Below are 17,920 nucleotides of genomic sequence, written 5' to 3' on the forward strand. Positions count from 1 at the left end.
TCAATCCCTTCTCCTCCAACTTACGCCAACGTCTCTCACTCGTTGGTCATGAATCTGCTCTTCAGACCAGTTCGTCCATCTGTCCCTCTCCTTACTGGTGGAGTTTGTGCGTCCCTCTCAAAGCGCACCTCTTTGATGCAGTTGCTAGGCAACCTCTGCTCTGCCTCTGTCCTCCACTCCCTCTGAGCAGGCAGCCAGCTCGTCCTGTCACAGTGTGAATGATGTAATCCGGCTGTAACTGATTGGGGATCGTGTGCATCACCCTCAGTAACGCTGAGTGATCATTCACTGTGTTCACTGAGTTAAATAGTTGTATTACTAATCTTTAGACCTACAATAATGAGGGCAGAAAAGGCTAGAAGGTATCTGCAAGTCATGAGTGAAAAAAGTTGCAGCAGATAATTCCTGCTGTGTATTTATTCATAGTGAAGAAGACTGTAAATGAAGAGGCTGCAGTCCTGTGTGTGTAGAATAGTGTAGTGTAGTGTAGTGTAGTGTAGTGTAGTGTAGTGTTGTAGTGATTGGAAATAGCCAGTGGGTTTTCAATCCACCTGTACTCATTATTTCACATTAAACACTGATCTGCAATTTGTTCTCAGGAGATTCCAGCTAGAGAATAAAACCCATTTTTCATTCCTGGTGACAAATACTGTAGTTAACAACGAGTCTAAAGTCTGACTACACAATAAATCCCATCTCCATTCTTCTATTGAAACTGCAGCTACAGCTTTAGTGTGTGGGACTGAACATCCATGAAGGTAGGCTTCATTAAAGGGATAGTTCAACATTTTTCAGATTAAAGGGACAGTTCAACAAATTCATGCAAAACCACTGATGTACGTTGCCTTCAGGAACAGTTTTTCATCAAGCCGTCTCTGTATTTACCTCTAAAACAGCTCTGTCTGGTAATGTTCTGTCATAGCGTGGTGAATGTGCAGGTCACAACTTGTCCACCAGAGCGTTTTGGAGTTGTTGGATTGTGTATTTGATGAGTTTGATGAGGGGAAACCAAGAAAGCATGAGCCTCCGTGGCGTAGCTCTGAGCAGCTCATGGCTCTGCTCTGCCGTTCTAAAAACAGCTTGCACCGATAATTAAAGGTAACAAACCTACTGCTGTGACTATAGGGTTATGGCAATGGGTTAATTTGACAAAATGTTGAACTATCCCTTTAAAGGCCTGATTTATTAGGCTGGATAGACTTACCCCTTCATAACATAGGCTATATTATGGTAGGCTATATGTTGTCAAGGAACTGCTGTTGTTGATGTGATAACTAATGCTACCACTTTGACTTCACCTGTGTCTCATCTTGTTGGTTTGTTATCGCTCAGGTCACATTTCCACCTCCATGTGTAAACAGATACAGTCAGACCAGAAGAGGTCTGACCACGCTCATCTCCTCCAGGTGCATAAAGGAGCCTATGTCAAGTTCAGCAAACTGAGACAGCCCTCTTCCTGTGATGGCCCTACAAAGTAAAAGCTCTCACAAACACTTTACATTTAAATCCATCTGTGAGTTTTGGCAACAAGACAAAAATAACGTGGCTGGTACAATTAAACTAAATGTGCGTTTCGTAAAATATAGCCTAAACTCAAATTTGCTCGTTTCTTCCTGAAATGCTACAGCACTCTTCAGACATGTGGTGCTTGTATTTTGAAAGGGTCTCGGTCTGGTTTCCGGGGCCAGTTTCCTTGCTTGATGCAGCCGGGGTGCTGTCGTCAGCCTGCAGCATCAGAAAATCACAGGCTAAACACACTTAATTTATCCCGGGTACTCTAATCGTTCCGGAAGATGGTGGCTAAACAGAGGATCCGCATGGCCAACGAGAAACACAGCAAGAACATCACGCAGAGAGGAAACGTAGCCAAGACGCTGGTGAGCCGTTAACTGTCAGCGACACGCCAGCATGATGTTAGCCCGGATAGGTGCCGCTCTCTCCGGTGTGTACAGGGCAGCGTGACGGTGACGGTGGTCGGTGGTCGGTGCCAGCTGGCTGTTCAATGTCTCCTGGTTTCCTCACACACATATGTCGCGCAGCGTGAGTCAGGACGTGCACCAGCTCACCGCGCGCTGCTGTCTGATGGGCTCAGTGTGTGTACACCCAGGACAGAGCCGGCAGGCAGGCAGGCTGGGCTGCTCTATTAAAACCTCATTCATTCATTGATTCAGCCTGCTGCTGCTGCTCTCCGCCCGTCACCGCCCTCCGCCCTCCGCTCTCTAACCTGGTCCTCACTCTGACAGCAGAAAGTGCAGTCCGGTTATACTCTGTCATCTCAAATAAGTCCAACCACTGCTGCTTGATGCACAGATGAAACTATTGCCAACTGTGAAAGCTTGGAAGCTAAGGCATCCAGATGAAAGGATTATTGGGGAATATTTTTAATTATTGAACAGTTATACTTTTGTAACAACTTCAATTAATGTGTTATGATAAATAAATCATATAGCCTGTTTTGTTTTCTTAGCCCTCTTAATAGTGAATGACTCTTTGATTTTAGACTTTAGTTGGTGAACAACTCAAGCAATCTGAAAATGGGAGGTTGTGATAGATTTTTATTTGACATTTCATAGAACAAATAATTAATTTGTTAAGAAAAACATCAACAGAGGAATCTATAATTACAATAATTACTTGCACCTCAGTGTGTCCAACTGTGGCCTCAGGGTTTGTTAACTGCTGTGTGACTATAAATTGGTTTATTTGGCTTTACAGGAACATTTTAGCTCAGCTGGTGCTTAAACTTTTTATGGATGAATCAATTAGGAGGCAAACAGAAAATAAAGCCACAACTGTTTACAGACTCTGTTTAATGTTACTGTAAATTGAATAGCTGAGGGTTTGTCCTTCACTTTGATAACTGCACTTTGGGCTCTGGGGAAAATGTGATGGACATTTTGATTGCATCATGTCGATGGTAGAAAGCCCAATGCCTATTTCCTCTGAGCACTTTAAAGTCCTCCAATCCAAGCTGACCTTGGAAACAGCAGCTGATAAAACCAATTAAGTACCTGCTCTTGTTGTTGTAGCCAAAGTCATTTAGATAGGATACTGACTTGTTGGCTCATGCCTTACATGTTACACTGTTGCAAAGACAATAATTAATTGGCATCTTTGTCGTCCTAATCAAGGCGTTTGTATTTATTTATCACAGGTCCTCTCTAGCACACACGCACGTACAAATTGAAAATCCCATTTACTGTGAGGAACCACCAGGTCGAGATAAAAGTGGGCGTGGGAGATAATATTGGTGTGAATGAAACTAATGGCCGGCGTAGTGTCAGCTCTAACAATAATAAGGTTCTCCCTCCACCCTGTCCTCTGTCATTACATGGACGTTGAACAGCATCTGAAAGGTCAGATCTGGAGTCTGCTCAGGGTCTGGTTTCACTCTCTGTGACAGGCGTCTCTTACTGTAGGAGGAAAACAACAACCTTCCCTACAAGGCATCAAGATCGTCCACCAGCGGCTAAACAGGCAGATGACATCATCTTGTGGGACTGATGATGGGTGCTCCCGAAATCCGTCGAGACGGGCTGACTCGTGTTGTTCCACTCGTCTTTTCCACATTAGCCACAATGAGAAAAAGCTCTAACTCTGCACCTTTCAGTGTATAATTAGACACTGGGGTTTGTTCAGTGCAACCACACAGTTGTTATTGAGGGAACTGCATCATCTTTTCTCATTGGTCTGAAAAACAAGACAATTGGTGATTGTAGGATTAAATAGAAGGAGCCAAGTACCAGAGCAGAGGTGGTAATGGGAAACTACTTTGTAAGTCTACCCACAAGTTTTATTTTTGTTTTGCAGCATCTGCTAATTTACACTGTGTGTGTATGTATGTATGTATGTGTGTGTGTGTGTGTGTTTGTGTTTTTCCCATAGCGACCACAAGAGGAGAAGTATCCTGTGGGCCCCTGGTTGCTTGCCCTATTTGTATTTGTTGTGTGTGGATCAGGTACATACTTTCTGTATCTAAAGGTGTGTGTGTGTGCATGAAGTTTTGTTTGTGGTAAACTACTGTAGTGGCTGATAACGTTCATGTGGCAGTGGGTTCACACACCCTCTGCACCATTTATATTGTATTGAAGTGGCATTTTATTTATACTTTCCTTTTTTTATCTTTTGGATTTGGGTGTTGTTGTTTTTTTACTTGTCGCTTTTGCATATTTTATTTATTTTCTTTGCTCTGTTTCCCGTTCTTCTTTATGTTTATGTTCTTGATTATGTTGTGTTGTGTTGCACTGTGTTTTTTATGTATTGCTTATCAAAAAGAACTTTTACTGCTTATTACTAATAAGCTAATGGTGTTACTTTTATTTTACAAGGACTCCCAACACAGTAGAAAAAGTAGTTTTCTTTACTACAGTGGTAGAAACAGTAGACGTGCTGCTCTAAATCCAATGGAGAAACATAATATTAGCATTCGACTGTGTTGTTGAGTGCTTGTGTTGCTCACAGTGGACCAGTAGCTACTGTGCCACATCAAAATGCGAGAAGTGCCTTGGTCATGTTTTAAACCAAAACCAAAACAAACAGTGATCTAACAAGTCAGTGTGTGTGTGTGTGTGTGTGTGTGATCTCAGCCATATTTCAGATCATCCAGAGCATCCGCATGGGGATGTGATTCAGAAGGTGCCTCCGGACCCCTGTCCCACCCCCTCATGCCCTCACTGCGCCTGGCTAGCCCGCGCCTGCACCCCCCCACCACCCCCGGACTCCATCCAGAGGCCCAGAGACTGACGCCAGCGCTTTGAGACCCGGCAGCTCTCAGACAGAGAGAGAGAAGCTTCCCTGACCACCGCCCCCCCTCCCAGACCTCGATCAGCGTTTACAGTGTTGCCGTCTGTGGTTCTGACAGCTTTTCTATGGACAGTCTAAAACCACGCTGGCTGGAGAACATGTGTGTCTCATTACTCACTTGGCACCTGTGTGTGTGTGTGTGTGAAGGTGTGAGACTGAGTGCGGCCAGTGATTCCTGCTGACAATGTGCCATATCTGTTTGTTTCAGTATTTGTCTGTGTTGTGTGAGAACAATCTTTTTTCAAATAAATGTCAAGCATTTAGGGAGCAGCTGGTTTTCCTTCTGCTTTTGTAGATTCATGGTGTTTATTGGTGTGTCTGCTTGTACACACACTATGTGCTAATGTGTCTTATTGGAACAGGGGAAGAGCCACTTCCAAAAGACAGGAGCTCTAAATTTGACAAGCCAATGCAGTGTGGTGGAAATGCTGTAGTGGTTTTTTAATACCTTGACTAAGCTGCAAACTAAAACACATATTCTTATGAACAAACTTCATAATTAATTAAAATACACTGGATTTGATAAAGCCTTGTTCAACTGGGACATAGGAAATTTTAAAATCACATGATGAGATGTCCTCTGTGACACCTCTAGAGTTGGTATACATGACCACAGAAAAATGTAAATGTAAAGTTGTGTCATAGGATAAAAGCAGAAAAAAAACATTTTAAAAGAACCATTTATGACCCTGTAAGTCATTTAGTTTAGAAATCTTAAATATGTTGCACTGTAGATTAAATCTTGCCCTGTGAAACTGACTTAGTGGGAAATTACCAAAATGCTGGTTTACGCCAATTTAGTGATTGAATTAATTGGACTTTGAATAGTAATACTGTTGGAAATTTGAAATTTATACATAAATTGCTTCAAATGACCGAAGAATTGAGTGTGAGCAACTGTTGAGTCTGTCTGAATCTTAAATTTCCAAGGACAGTCATGAATCTTGATGAAATAATGTCCTGAAGCAGCAGACTCCAGCTATACATGTGAGAGGATTGTCAGGAAAGCATGAGCTTTTCTGAACTCAGCATATTTGCATCATCACACCAGGAGTACGGTAAAAAAAAAAAGAAAAAGATAGTGACCACGTGCTTATTCTTCCTTAAGCATGTTTATTGAAAGTTGTGAAGTGCAGCTGTCAAGTGCAATTGTGGTATGTATGTTACAATATCTTATCCGGTCTTTGCGGAAACATGCACAGAACATGAGCATACAACTGATACACAGAATGAAAAAGAAATAACATCTCCAGAGTTTGTATTTGTTTTCTGTCCTTTTTTTTTTGAGTTTTTCTTTTTTTTTTAGATGTTGAGATATTGTTCATCCAGAAGTACTTCACTGTCAAAACTAATAAAAAAAAAAAAAAAATTAAAGGTGCAATACCCCGAAAGAAAAATAGCCAAGTGAAAATGGATTTACAGTCAAAGAGTTAATGTTACAGTAAGGGATATGGACAGCATTGTTGGCTGCATGTTGTCAGTTGAATAACCTAAACTCCTGTCGATCCACAGTCCTGAAAATACAGCATTAAAAATAGACAACACAGACTGGGCAAGACTAGCACGTCCCTCGCTCACCCGCTTCAATCTGTGTGACCTAGATAGCATCTGTTATTTTTCTCCTCCTCCTCCTCCTCACTATTTTACATGGTACTTACACTATACAGAAATATACACCGTTTTCTGCCCATCAAACTTTTAGGAAAAAAAGGAAATGCAGCTTAGCCCGATGTCTCAACCCTGTCAAATAAGGTTTAAATTACATGCCACTGCAGGGTTGAGAGAACAGCAATAATGAGCTTTGTCCAGGGCAAAAATGAGAAGCTTGAAAGTGAAATACTGAAAATAGAATATCATCATCTCCATAAGAAACCATGTTTTGTTCATCCCACCAACCCACAGTTGAAGTAACATCATCAATGCTGCCAAGAGTTGTTCAAAATAGCCTCCCACCCCCTCCCCAGCCCTTCCCCTGACTCCCCCATTCCAGATGGGGACTTTGTCATGATAATAATTGCTAACATTCTTCATTTGTCACTCTGAGAAGGCCTTTTCTCTCTCCTTCCTCTCTCTCCCTCAGATCTGTCGACTTGTAACTTTAAGATCTAGCTTTGAGAGAGTACCTCTTTATTTACATCATTCAGCAAAAAAGGTAACAACCAGTACAGTCCTCCATCTCCTGCTCCTCCATCATCATCACCATTATCATCATCATCTCCCTCATCAGTAAAATCGACATCACTTAAAATCCAGACACAGGCACAGTGATTTTTTTTTTAAATCTATAGTTAAGTATACTGTCGCCACTGATAAGCTGTTTTGTTTCTCTTGGTAAGACATTCTAGTTGATATGTCCAAGGGTTATTTGGCAATTGTTCAATGAGTCGTCGTTCTCCTCCTCTGAAACAACCCCACCCAGCCCCCCAAAAACAGAGTCTCAAGATTGTCACCCTCTGCCGTGCCGTAGAGCACAACACTGCTCGTCCCGCTGGCTGCATCCTTCTGAGAGATAAATATGTGCAAATTCTTGTCTTAACAGCGCAACCTCCTGCTGTAGAAGGCAAGGTTTGGCTCTGCTGCAGTAGCAGAACGCAAAAACTGTCAGTCAGTCTGTTTTGTCAGTGCAGACCGGGCTACGCCGAGGGGCCAGAGCTGTGCGAGGCGGGCTGGGCAAGGGTGGCGTTGCTTGGGGGTCCCGGTGTGGCAGCTGTCGGAGGGGCAGGCGGGGAGCCAGTCTGAACTTGGGCCTGGAACTGGGCCATCTGTTCTGGGCTGGCCAGTGTCTTTAGCAGGGTGTTCTCCTGCTCCAGCTGGGAGTTGCGCTCGATCAGCTCCTTGATCTGCTCCTTTAGGACCTCTACCTCCTCACGCACAGCGTACATCAGGTGACTCTTCACCAGGTCCTGTGACAAGACGGAGATAAGGGCTTATGGTCGGAATCCATCAATAACAACACATCAATGAAAGGTCAGACACTAACCTGAAGTTTTTCAATCTAATCAAATTTCTAGCTTAGAAATTTGATTACAAATGGATGGAGGAAACATTAAAAACTCAATAAAACAAATCCTGAGAAAATGTCCCATGATCCCAATCTGCATATCACTTGAACCTGTGTAACCTTTCTTGTACAAATCACTAGCCTTAGTCTTTTAAGAACACATATAAATATTTTTTTAATCATCCTAAAACTGACAATGTATTTTCACGTTTGTCCAGTGTGGTTAGAAAAGGATCTCAAATCGGACATGGGAAACTATGTTGGTCCAGGTATGGCAATAACTACCCTACAGCTATATACAGCAGTTTAAACGTTCATTAGACATTAATTGCTCTACAGTCAGCAATATGAATACTACATTGAGTCATGCTGAATGAGCATTATGAGAATAATGTGAATGGTGGGAATTTTATGTAAAATTATTCCCAGAGCTCACAACATCGTCATCAGTGGAATATCTTATCCATAAGAAGTCAAGATTTGTTATGACACAACAAATGACTCTGACAAAGAGAACCATGAATGTGAACTACACGTTTCTGACCTGGTACTAAACGCACCTCAGGCCGTCGGCGAGTGAGGCTTTATCCGACATAATGAAGTGATACTACACAAAACGGATGATAAAGGGAAAACGTGAGAAAGACTATCCCCAGGGTGCTACGTCACTAACCCCGCCTACGCTACAGCGTCGGCCAATCAGAGGGCTAGATATTTATAACCGGGCGTGCGAGCCTCCCAGTTTGCCTAGCAACAGAGCCTACAGCAAACGACAACAGAGGCAGAGTGAAAACTAAAAGGAAGAAAAATAAAACGCAGCTTGATTTTTTTTTTCGATAATAATATGCTGAAAACTGCTGGTACGGTGAGCCAAAGGATTTACTGCAGTGATTTGATGGGGGGAAAAACGACTTTAGAGAAAAGGACTTGAAACGCTGGGCACCGCGGCTGGTTTGAAGTAGTTGCCTTGATTTTGCTGAGGAGGCTATAAATTTACTTTGACGTTAGCGTGGATATTATTTTAATTTCATCACAACGTCCGCTGTTAATGCCGCAGGGAGAACCTCAATACCATGACAAGTAACATTCATTTAACTCATTTAACAATTTACAGCGGCCTACTTTGATATTTAAATGAATACATTGACCACTACGTCCTGCACTATTCAGGCTACACACGGTGATAAAACAACCAAGACAAACAAAGGACATGCATCGGAATGTAATATACTACTAAACCTATCTCGGAAATATGAAGCCCGATATTTCAACAACACACAAAATCCGCCATTTCACACGGACTTTTACATCCTGTGCAGTAGTCAACATTTCCCCCAGTGTGGACAGAGACGAGCTCAAACTCACCATTGCTTGTTCGATTTTGTTGTCAATGGCAACAACGCTGGCTCCGGACGAACTGCAAAAGAAGAAACGAGAAATTAATAATTATAATAATAATGAAAAAAACAACCTTTATACCAGTATGCGTTATATCAATACAAATAACAGCAAAGAAAAAAATATGGAGTCGCTGCCCGTGGTGGGAAGAAAAAAAAAAAAACAGCCTTTCTCCCTTCATAGAAATTTGGATGGTTTCAGGAAGCATCTGGAAATTTCTATAAAAGTCAGTATAGTGCGTTTGTGTGTAGTGATACTGTATCATCCACGGGCCGTGCAGCTCTCTCCATCACACAGCGGTGACATTAGTGGTGCGTGTGCAGGGAGCTGAGCCCTGAACGCAGTGAATACATGAACACATACACACACAGAGACAGAGAGAGGCTCTGTGTCGGAGCTGGGCTTTTTCCTTTTTGTTTTGTCTTTTACCTATTGTCGAGCTTGACGTGCGAGCTGTCCGCGCTCAGCAGCGACGATAGGAACGATATGGAGAAATTTCTCAGCTGGCAGACGCCTAGATCCATAGCTACGGTGTAGCACGGCGTATTCATGCTGTTCATGGTTCACGGTCCGTTAAACGAACAAACCCCTCGTGTCCCGACTCGACCTCCACGCGATCGGCTAAGCGAGACACATCCACTCGCGCTATTCTGCTGTGTGTCCGGTAAAGGCTCGTGCAGCGACCGCAGCGGTTACAAACACAATCCAAGGTCGGCTCATCTCGGCTCTGGGCAGAACAGATCTGCGGCTCGGGACAAGGCCGCATAATTTATCCAGCGACACACCGAGGGGGCGGCTCCTGATTGGTGGAGACGGAGGCTGTTTGAATGATTTATGCAGGCACGCCCCCACCTGGCGCTCAGCTGACACGGTTTTTGCATAAAATATTTCGGGAACAGAGAGGAGGTGGATGAAACCGGGGAGAACCGGATGGGAGAGGAAGAAGAAAGGGCTGTAGTATACTAACACAGGCAGGGGAAGGGCAAGATGTAGGGCTGTTACAATACACATCGACCCTGTGTCAGCCGCTACTGCTGCCTTGGCCATTATTATTAGTACAGGAATTTATCAAAAAGTGATTTGTTGTTTTGTTGTTTTTCCATCCCCATAACAAAAAAAAGCTGAAAGTTTTGTCATCTCAGGGGAAGACATAGAGGGAATCCCTCTGCTATTTTTGTCTTTGTTTGTTTATCTATCATACAAATTATATGTGGTCATTTATATTTATCTCTAAATGAGCATGAATACAGGCAGCTTTTGAGCTTTCAGTCAGTAATAAATTGTGTCATTTTGTAGAATTAAAAAAACATACAATCACCATACAGATCATACTTTTTACAACACACAAACATGATCCGGGGGTGATCTTCACTAAGAGCACTGTTTCAGGAGGATAGGTAACTGTCATTTTTTCAAAGAAGATGAAAATAAACCATCAAGCTCCAAAGGCAGGTGTTAAATCAAACGTTTCAAACAACAATGAAGTGCTATCTTGCACATATGCTGACCCCATGTGGCCTAGCACTGTACTGCACCGCATGGCTGTAAGGTCGAGCTGCAAGATCAAGGAATTCTGGCAAAACCAGAAATAATTACACTGAGTACCGACCACCGACCAGAGAGGGCTAAAAACTAGGTGGTCAAGATGTTTAGAGAGCACGGAGGGGATGTTTTTCGACAGAATAAAAACAATAGCACAGACTCCATCGTACTCAACTGTAATGTTAGTAACTAAGGTGTAACAGGCCTGCTCTCCAGTAATTTGCTTTACAGACATGTCTGGGTGTCAGTTAATTAATCAAAACCTTTATTATGAGATTTTAAATGAGAATCAAACTCCCCTGTGGCTCCACAGACCCCCGGCTAAACTCTGTACTTAATAACCGTTTAAACTCATTCATCAAATGTGAATTTTTTAAATGATTGAGGTCATTGTGGATCAATAAGGTCAGTCTGACTCAAATTAAATTACCACACAACAAAACTAAACATCCTTCTCTGCATTTTGCAGAGGGAGTAACCTTGTGCTGAGCGAGCAGTCATAATGACACACCTAAACAACTCCCACCTCAGACACCGTCTTAACAAGACCCGCTCCCACCAACACACACCTCCCTACATTCTCTGAAAAACTGCTCTCACACATTCCACGCACACCCAAAACCCTTAAAATCACGTTCACAGACTGCTCACATTCCTCTTATATGATCACACCTACACTAAGCAACATACAAGAAACAAATACAGAACTTCTGCTTTTGTTTGTTTTATCAACAAATGCCTGCAAATATTGAAAATCCTTGATATTTTGACAGCAAAATTAAATGAGATGCAAGTGTGGCATAGGGTCAAGTGAGATGGGTGTGTTACAGGTTTGGTTAAGGTCACATGAGATACGGCAAATCCACTAACTATGTAGTGGTCAATGTATTAATATGCTATAACAAATATTCCTCGAATCCAACCCGTTTCCCACTGAGCATTACTAAAGTGCACCTGTTGTATCAATGGCCTGAATGACTGTCAGATAGCAGGAAGAATAAAACACGATGCACTCCAAGTAGTTTTCAAGTACTTTAAAGTCCCTGTAAGGTGAAACAAGATGTGTTTTCTGAGTTCTAACAATTGTGTCAGTCACATTAGTTTGTTTGAATTAAAAGTGAAGCTTCATGTGTGTACTGGACAGAAGAGCAGCGCTGCCTTGGGGCTCTGTTACGTACAGAAAACACCACATTTACATCAATAAATAAATGTTTTACAATGAACAGTTCAGTTTGCATTAATAAATGTTATTTTATGAAAGACATGGTGGTGATGCTCTTCTCCCCATCAGCATAGCTGCGGACAAAAGCAAGCCACCTCTCTTTCAGCGTTATCCTCCCATGGAAACGTGAATAAGGTGGACAAGCTGGTCTCCGAACTCAAACAGCCAGGAAAGACAGACTTCTGAGATGACTAGCTAGTGAAAGAAAAACAACTGCGACGATATACTAACTCAAAAACGAGTGGGATAACCACCGATGCTAGCATGCTTGAAGTATCTATAATGTACTATATGTTACCGTGTACATGGGAGGAGTTATGAAAGTAGGGGGTGCAGTACGTCATGCAGTCCCCTCCGTAAGCCCGCCCAAAAAAAGACCACTAAAGCAGAGTGAAACAGTTTAACAGTCTAATTCTAAAATTAAGCACTGTACAGAAATGAGTCTTTTGCATGTTTTTAACAATACATTTCCAACACTTATAATATGTTTTGAAACAAATCTCCAATTTCACTTTACAGGGACTTTAAAGTCAATGTTCACCTTTACAATGCGAGTTTAGGCTAATTTGGGTATGGCAGATCAGTCCTGGCTTATTAAGCACCAGTACTCTGGAAAAGGGCGTTGACTGGAGTCAACCTCTGCTCACCTCATCCGCCAGTCCAAAACTACAGAACTTCACAAGAAGCCAAAGGGCTTAACGAGAAGATCTAAGCCACACTTATCTCTTCCGGTCTCTTCTTTGACTGGGAGACGCTTTAGCCAATTATCCAGACCCAAATAGCCAGAACCACCTCAGCTCCAATGTGGTCACACTCACTAACAGGCACACGGAGGCTTGGTGGGAGCTAAACTTGGTGTCACTAACGGTAAGCCAGGAGGAAAACTAAATGACATTCCAAGAAAACTTTGATTAGCCACTGGAACAAGACCTTGTGCTTTAAACAACGTCTCCAGAGTCAAAGCAATTAAAGCACTACAACCAAACAAGTATAACTTACAGTTTTCTGGTGTTTGCTTAGATCCGTAAGGTTTTTTATATGTAGGTTAATATTTTCCTCCAATACACAAAATTTTAATTATTAATCTTATAATTATTAAATGTTATTTGAGCTCAGATGTACCATGCCATACCATGATGTCTCATTTACACCAGTGACGTCAACCCATTATATTGTACACATGATGCTTGGTGGGGATGCCAACATCACAAGAATGCCGCTTTATTGGTACAGGTATGTGATTTATTACCAAGTACTGCATGGTTTTTATTTGCACAAAAAGCAGACTATTCTATAGACAGTTATATTAGGTATATTACAGACATCTGGTGGCCTTGTTGATTTGCTGTAAAAAGACCACCAGCTCAGTGACCTACTGAGGCAACTTAAGAGAAAAATGACCCAAACTGTATTAAGTCCAGTCCTCAAGCTCCTTCATCAGACGTCTGGTTGATGTTCTACTTTTGTCTGGCACTAATCATTACTACTGATTACTGAATGATTACTATTTTATCAAATTTAACAAATATAAGCATCAAGTCTCTGTTCGATGCATTTTCTAAAATAAATGTAACAGCTTTCAATTAATATTGGAGAATCTCAGTACCAGAGGGGTTTTCCTTTAAAAGCTAGACAAGCTTACATACAATACATAAACTGCTGATAAATCTCTCCCATCACCACTAGCAATGGCCCCTGTATATAAACACCAGACTTGATTGAATCAACCCTTCTCTGAGGCATTATCTATGATAAGGTGCACACAGATAAGATTCATTTCAGGGCTGTTGCCCTACATTGAACCAGATTTGTTTAGGTGTACCTAACAAAACCAGCAACTCAGTGTCTTACTACACTGCTGTAAACAAAGGATACGTTTGTGTGACACAGTGCACTAGATGGACCTATATGATGGTAACAGCACAGTGTGATAAGCAAACTGAAGACTGAAAAAGAAACATACTGTAGGTCTGATTACTCACTGGAGAGATATTTGGAAGTGGCACATATTTATACTGCAAATGTATGTCATCCATCTTCTCCGTCTCAGCACAGCTGCAGTTTACTACGCATTAGCACACCCTTCAATTTACTCACAATAGATGTTACATTTAATTGAACTTGCAGTGTGACAAGAATCAAGTAAACCAGTTTAATGCTAATACTACGCCTGAAGCCATGAATGACTGAACAGAAAGCACAATAAAGCCATGCAGCCTTTTGTGTGCAGCTACTGTAGTGGCTGGCCCAGGCAGCTAACTCCCTGGGGGGTTCACTGTCTTAATTTTTACCTTTTGAGATGCTGCTCCAGCTCCCAGAACAAAAGCTTCATCGCCATCTCGTCATGGCCTTGCACACGTACACCCCGCACTCTCATGGAGCCGTCCGTCAGCAGGAACATGTACACTCCAAAGTAACACACCAGTGTGTCCCGAGCTTCTTTGTTTAGTGTTTTCAAAACAGCCCTCGATCCTTTCTTAAATTCAGAGAGCAGATCTGCGTTGCCCCCCCCCCACTTCCAATTGATGAATTAATGAGTGCAGCTGAATAGGAAATCAAAGGCAGCGTAATAGGTTATGATGACTGTGTACATGTGTGTATGTCATCCATTTGTGTTTGAATGGCTGACTAGTGAGTGAATTACTGAGTACAGACAGGAGCAGGGCGGGTGGTGACGTGTGATCATGTGATACCGGGAGTTACATAAACCATCAACAGAGATTAGCATGTGGCCCAGTGATTTCCCTGCTCCTCCACCGCAAGCCCTCCACCCACTATAGCCTGAGACACACATATACAATAACTCCACCTCAACACCATGAATCATCAGCTTGGCCCTCAATTGACCCAAACACTATGAATTTGTCTTCTGACTGGCTAAAATAAAACGATGCACCTCTTTAGAACGACATTGTTTTAGATGCAGACAACTAGAGACTAAAGGACTGATGTGGATGTGTTGAATGTACCCTGGTTGGGATGAAATATAAGAGGGACCTGATGGCAGATTGTGCTTGAAGTCGGGGTGACACCAATAACCAACGAGACTGAATACTTTCCATGGCTCATAATGGTGGTCAGAATAACTGAGCGGTCGAAGATGACAGGAATTTGGTTATCTCGTTGAGGCTGCAAAAACAGGTTCAGTTGGAAGTTTCGAAATGAATTTCTTTGTACCTCTCTTTTCCAATGCCAACTCCCTGCGTGACAGATGAGAGACCCTCTGCTTCAAGGCCTTATCTTGTCATTTCTCATTGAAAGGCAGCCTTAAGATGGCTTAGCGCCCCAGCAGACAGAAAACACAACATGCACTCGCAGAGCCTCGCAGAGCGTCCACCAGCTTAAGAGACAGCCGGCCAAGAAACAACGGGTGAAGCATGAGCACAATGCAGGGGATTTGACTTGTCCTAACAGACTCGGGTGTGCTGGGGTGAGTCAGTATCACATGACTTCTGGGTGGGTCGTGCAGTCCAACGGCAGCCTGCTCAATACCCCCAAACTGCCCTCAGAGCATCAGGCATCAAACACAAAATCAAACTACACTCTAGTAACCTCGCTCACAGCAAGTGTATGGATTGAACCATCTCCAGGACTCGTGTGTGTGTCGTCTTGCCTTTGTTGCGAAACACAACTTTTCATGAGCAACATTGAATCATTTTTATCATAACATTACTTAACAAAGTTAAAAAGTCTGGCCCTGTGTCATTTGCAGGAAACGCACTACGCTACAGTTCAGCAGGCCGACGTCACCAGATGCGATTGGGACATGTGTCCACCAATACGCTGTGATGACGTCATTGATCTGTGCAATGCAGTCAAGGTATTTTATCCTCAGTTACAAAGTTTACTAAGAATAAGCCGTCATTGCTCTTCAATGTTATTATTCTATTACAGCCAGTGCCAGGAATTAAGGGTTTAACCACACTTGTGGTGCAGATGTTGGTAAGCCGAACAAGTCTGTGACAATTTATCACTTACTACACACTTGATAAATACACTGATTACTTTCACTTGTTAAAAGTGGTAAAAAACAAGTTACAGTTGTCTACTTCCCTCACATCAACTTTAATGGCTCTAACACCAAATACAAAAACACTCTATTTCATAAATAAGACACAAAAGATCCAGTTCCAGCTTCATGTTTTCATATCTACAATAATTAGCGTTGTTAGTTTAAGTTCTGCATCTCTGTTTTCAAGAAGTAGCAATAGCAGTGTCATGATTCTTGGTGGTGGATGTTTTTTCAAACTTAAAGCCTGTGGCAAAACTAACCTGTGTAGTCTGCACATTTTGTAACTTTGCAAAGTCAAATAGCACGCAAGGAATACTAAATGTGAAGGACACATGTAAAAACAGGCATGTCCATTAATGCATCTATTCAACAAAACTACCCTCAAAATCTATCACAAATAATACAAATCACACAGGGGAAGGATCTGTTCAGATAACAGGCTGGTAAAGAGACCAAAAAGTGTGATGTGTCTTTGCACAGTACACTAGATCTGTTTCCAAAGCTCATTACCTGCATGACTTAAAATGTGCTACAATGTAACAGTTTGTGTGATGCAAAAGCTCAATACTGTATCATTAATGAGACTGGCTTTTCCTTTGATAAAAACAATAGAAGTGCTATTTTGTTTCCAGTTTGTTAGCTTTTTTTTTTTTTTTGCGTCACACAGGAAGAGGAACAGCTCTCACATCTGCTGTCTTTCTGGGGGAAATGCAAACTCTAAAAGTTGATAAAAGGGGCCTGGCATGTCCCAGCGATGAAAAAAAAGAGGCCTATTGAATTGTTGAATTGTAAAGCCTTTTGGCTGAGCAGGAGTTTGATAGTGGAAAGCGCTCACAGACTTTACCAGTAAGCCCTGGCAGTGGTTTTCCATAGTCACACCCTGACTATGGAGAATGACAGAGAGCTACTGAGTGAGTCAGTTAGAGAGGCAGGGAGGAATGATGAGTGGCCATTTTGGCCTCCATACGTAAGAGAGAGAGAAGCGCTATTGGAGCATTTGGGCTGACAGCAGCAAGTCCTTAGTCCTCGCTCTATGCTAACACACACTGCAGGAGAGAAGGAGGGAGAGAGACTCGGCCAGAGACACAGAGCCAGAATGGCCTAGATCCACCGCCTCAGCATTCACACTGTCTCAAAGATCAGTGCACGGAGGGAGGCGCAAAAGCAAATGTTTCCACTTTCCAATATGTGTTGACTGATGTGAAATTTTTTTCTTCCATTTCTTTTTGGCACCTTGTTTAATTAGGAAGAGAATTCAATGTCTCACATTTTAAAACACGCAATTATTAAAATGTAACCGTAAAAATACAACTGCCTGTTTCTGTATTTATCAATCTATAACTTAAATACCAAGCTGTATCTTACATGATGACTGTTGCTGAATGATCTCTGATGATGTTACCAACAGTGGCGCCACTAGATACTACGTTGGGCCTCATGGAAAGTATCACTTCAATTAACCAATGTAGCGCCACTCTACTGCACCACTGCACCAAACCCAAGACTTTAAATTCATAGTGCAGTAAAATGAACCAACATCTGTATTATCCTCAAATATCCCTAAACGTTAAAATTAACGAGACAATAACATCGTCTTCTACCGATAACCGTTACCTGTACAGTAGTACGTTGTCCAGTTAATTCCCCCAGCATTGTATTGTGAGACACTTGGGTCTCAACTGGCGGGAACAGAAAGGCAACCTGTTGGTGAATAGGTCAAAACTCATCCACACAGAAGATCCAAGTTACATAACCTCATGTGTGATGAGTGTGAGCAGCAGGTTTGAATAATGTGGTGTGAAACCTGGCATTACAAGGATTAGCAGCCAAAGAACACACGGTGCTCAGAGTCCAGACAACAGAAATAATACTAATGCAGCAATAAAGATGAAAAGAGAAAGGGCTCCTGGTGGGAGCACCTTATTGTTGATTCTTTGCCATT

At 42.3% G+C, this 17,920-nt stretch overlaps 2 protein-coding genes across 2 annotated transcripts in view; one reads left to right on the forward strand and one right to left on the reverse strand.

Moving 5' to 3' along the window:
• Positions 1-1,690: 1,690 nt before the first annotated feature.
• On the forward strand, positions 1,691-5,097 carry serp2 (stress-associated endoplasmic reticulum protein family member 2). The gene is made up of 3 exons (XM_085764751.1): positions 1,691-1,877; positions 3,886-3,958; positions 4,587-5,097. Exons 1-3 carry the CDS (start codon positions 1,794-1,796, stop codon positions 4,625-4,627), a joined length of 198 nt encoding a protein of 65 aa, XP_085620877.1. The 5' UTR covers positions 1,691-1,793; the 3' UTR covers positions 4,628-5,097.
• A 799-nt stretch (positions 5,098-5,896) lies between these two features.
• Positions 5,897-17,920, reverse strand: part of LOC146964841 (TSC22 domain family protein 1-like) — a 31,382-nt gene continuing 19,358 nt past the window's right edge. Inside the window, exons 2-3 of the mRNA XM_085766231.1 lie at positions 9,170-9,221; positions 5,897-7,706 (exon numbers count right to left, since the gene is read on the reverse strand). Coding sequence (XP_085622357.1) covers positions 7,437-7,706; positions 9,170-9,221 — 322 coding nt within the window. The 3' untranslated portion in view covers positions 5,897-7,436. The remainder of the gene's footprint in view (positions 7,707-9,169; positions 9,222-17,920) is intronic.

This window comes from Trachurus japonicus, chromosome 21 (assembly GCF_045865225.1).
Source record: "Trachurus japonicus isolate A0001 chromosome 21, Traja_1.0".
Taxonomy (NCBI): Eukaryota; Metazoa; Chordata; class Actinopteri; order Carangiformes; family Carangidae; genus Trachurus; species Trachurus japonicus.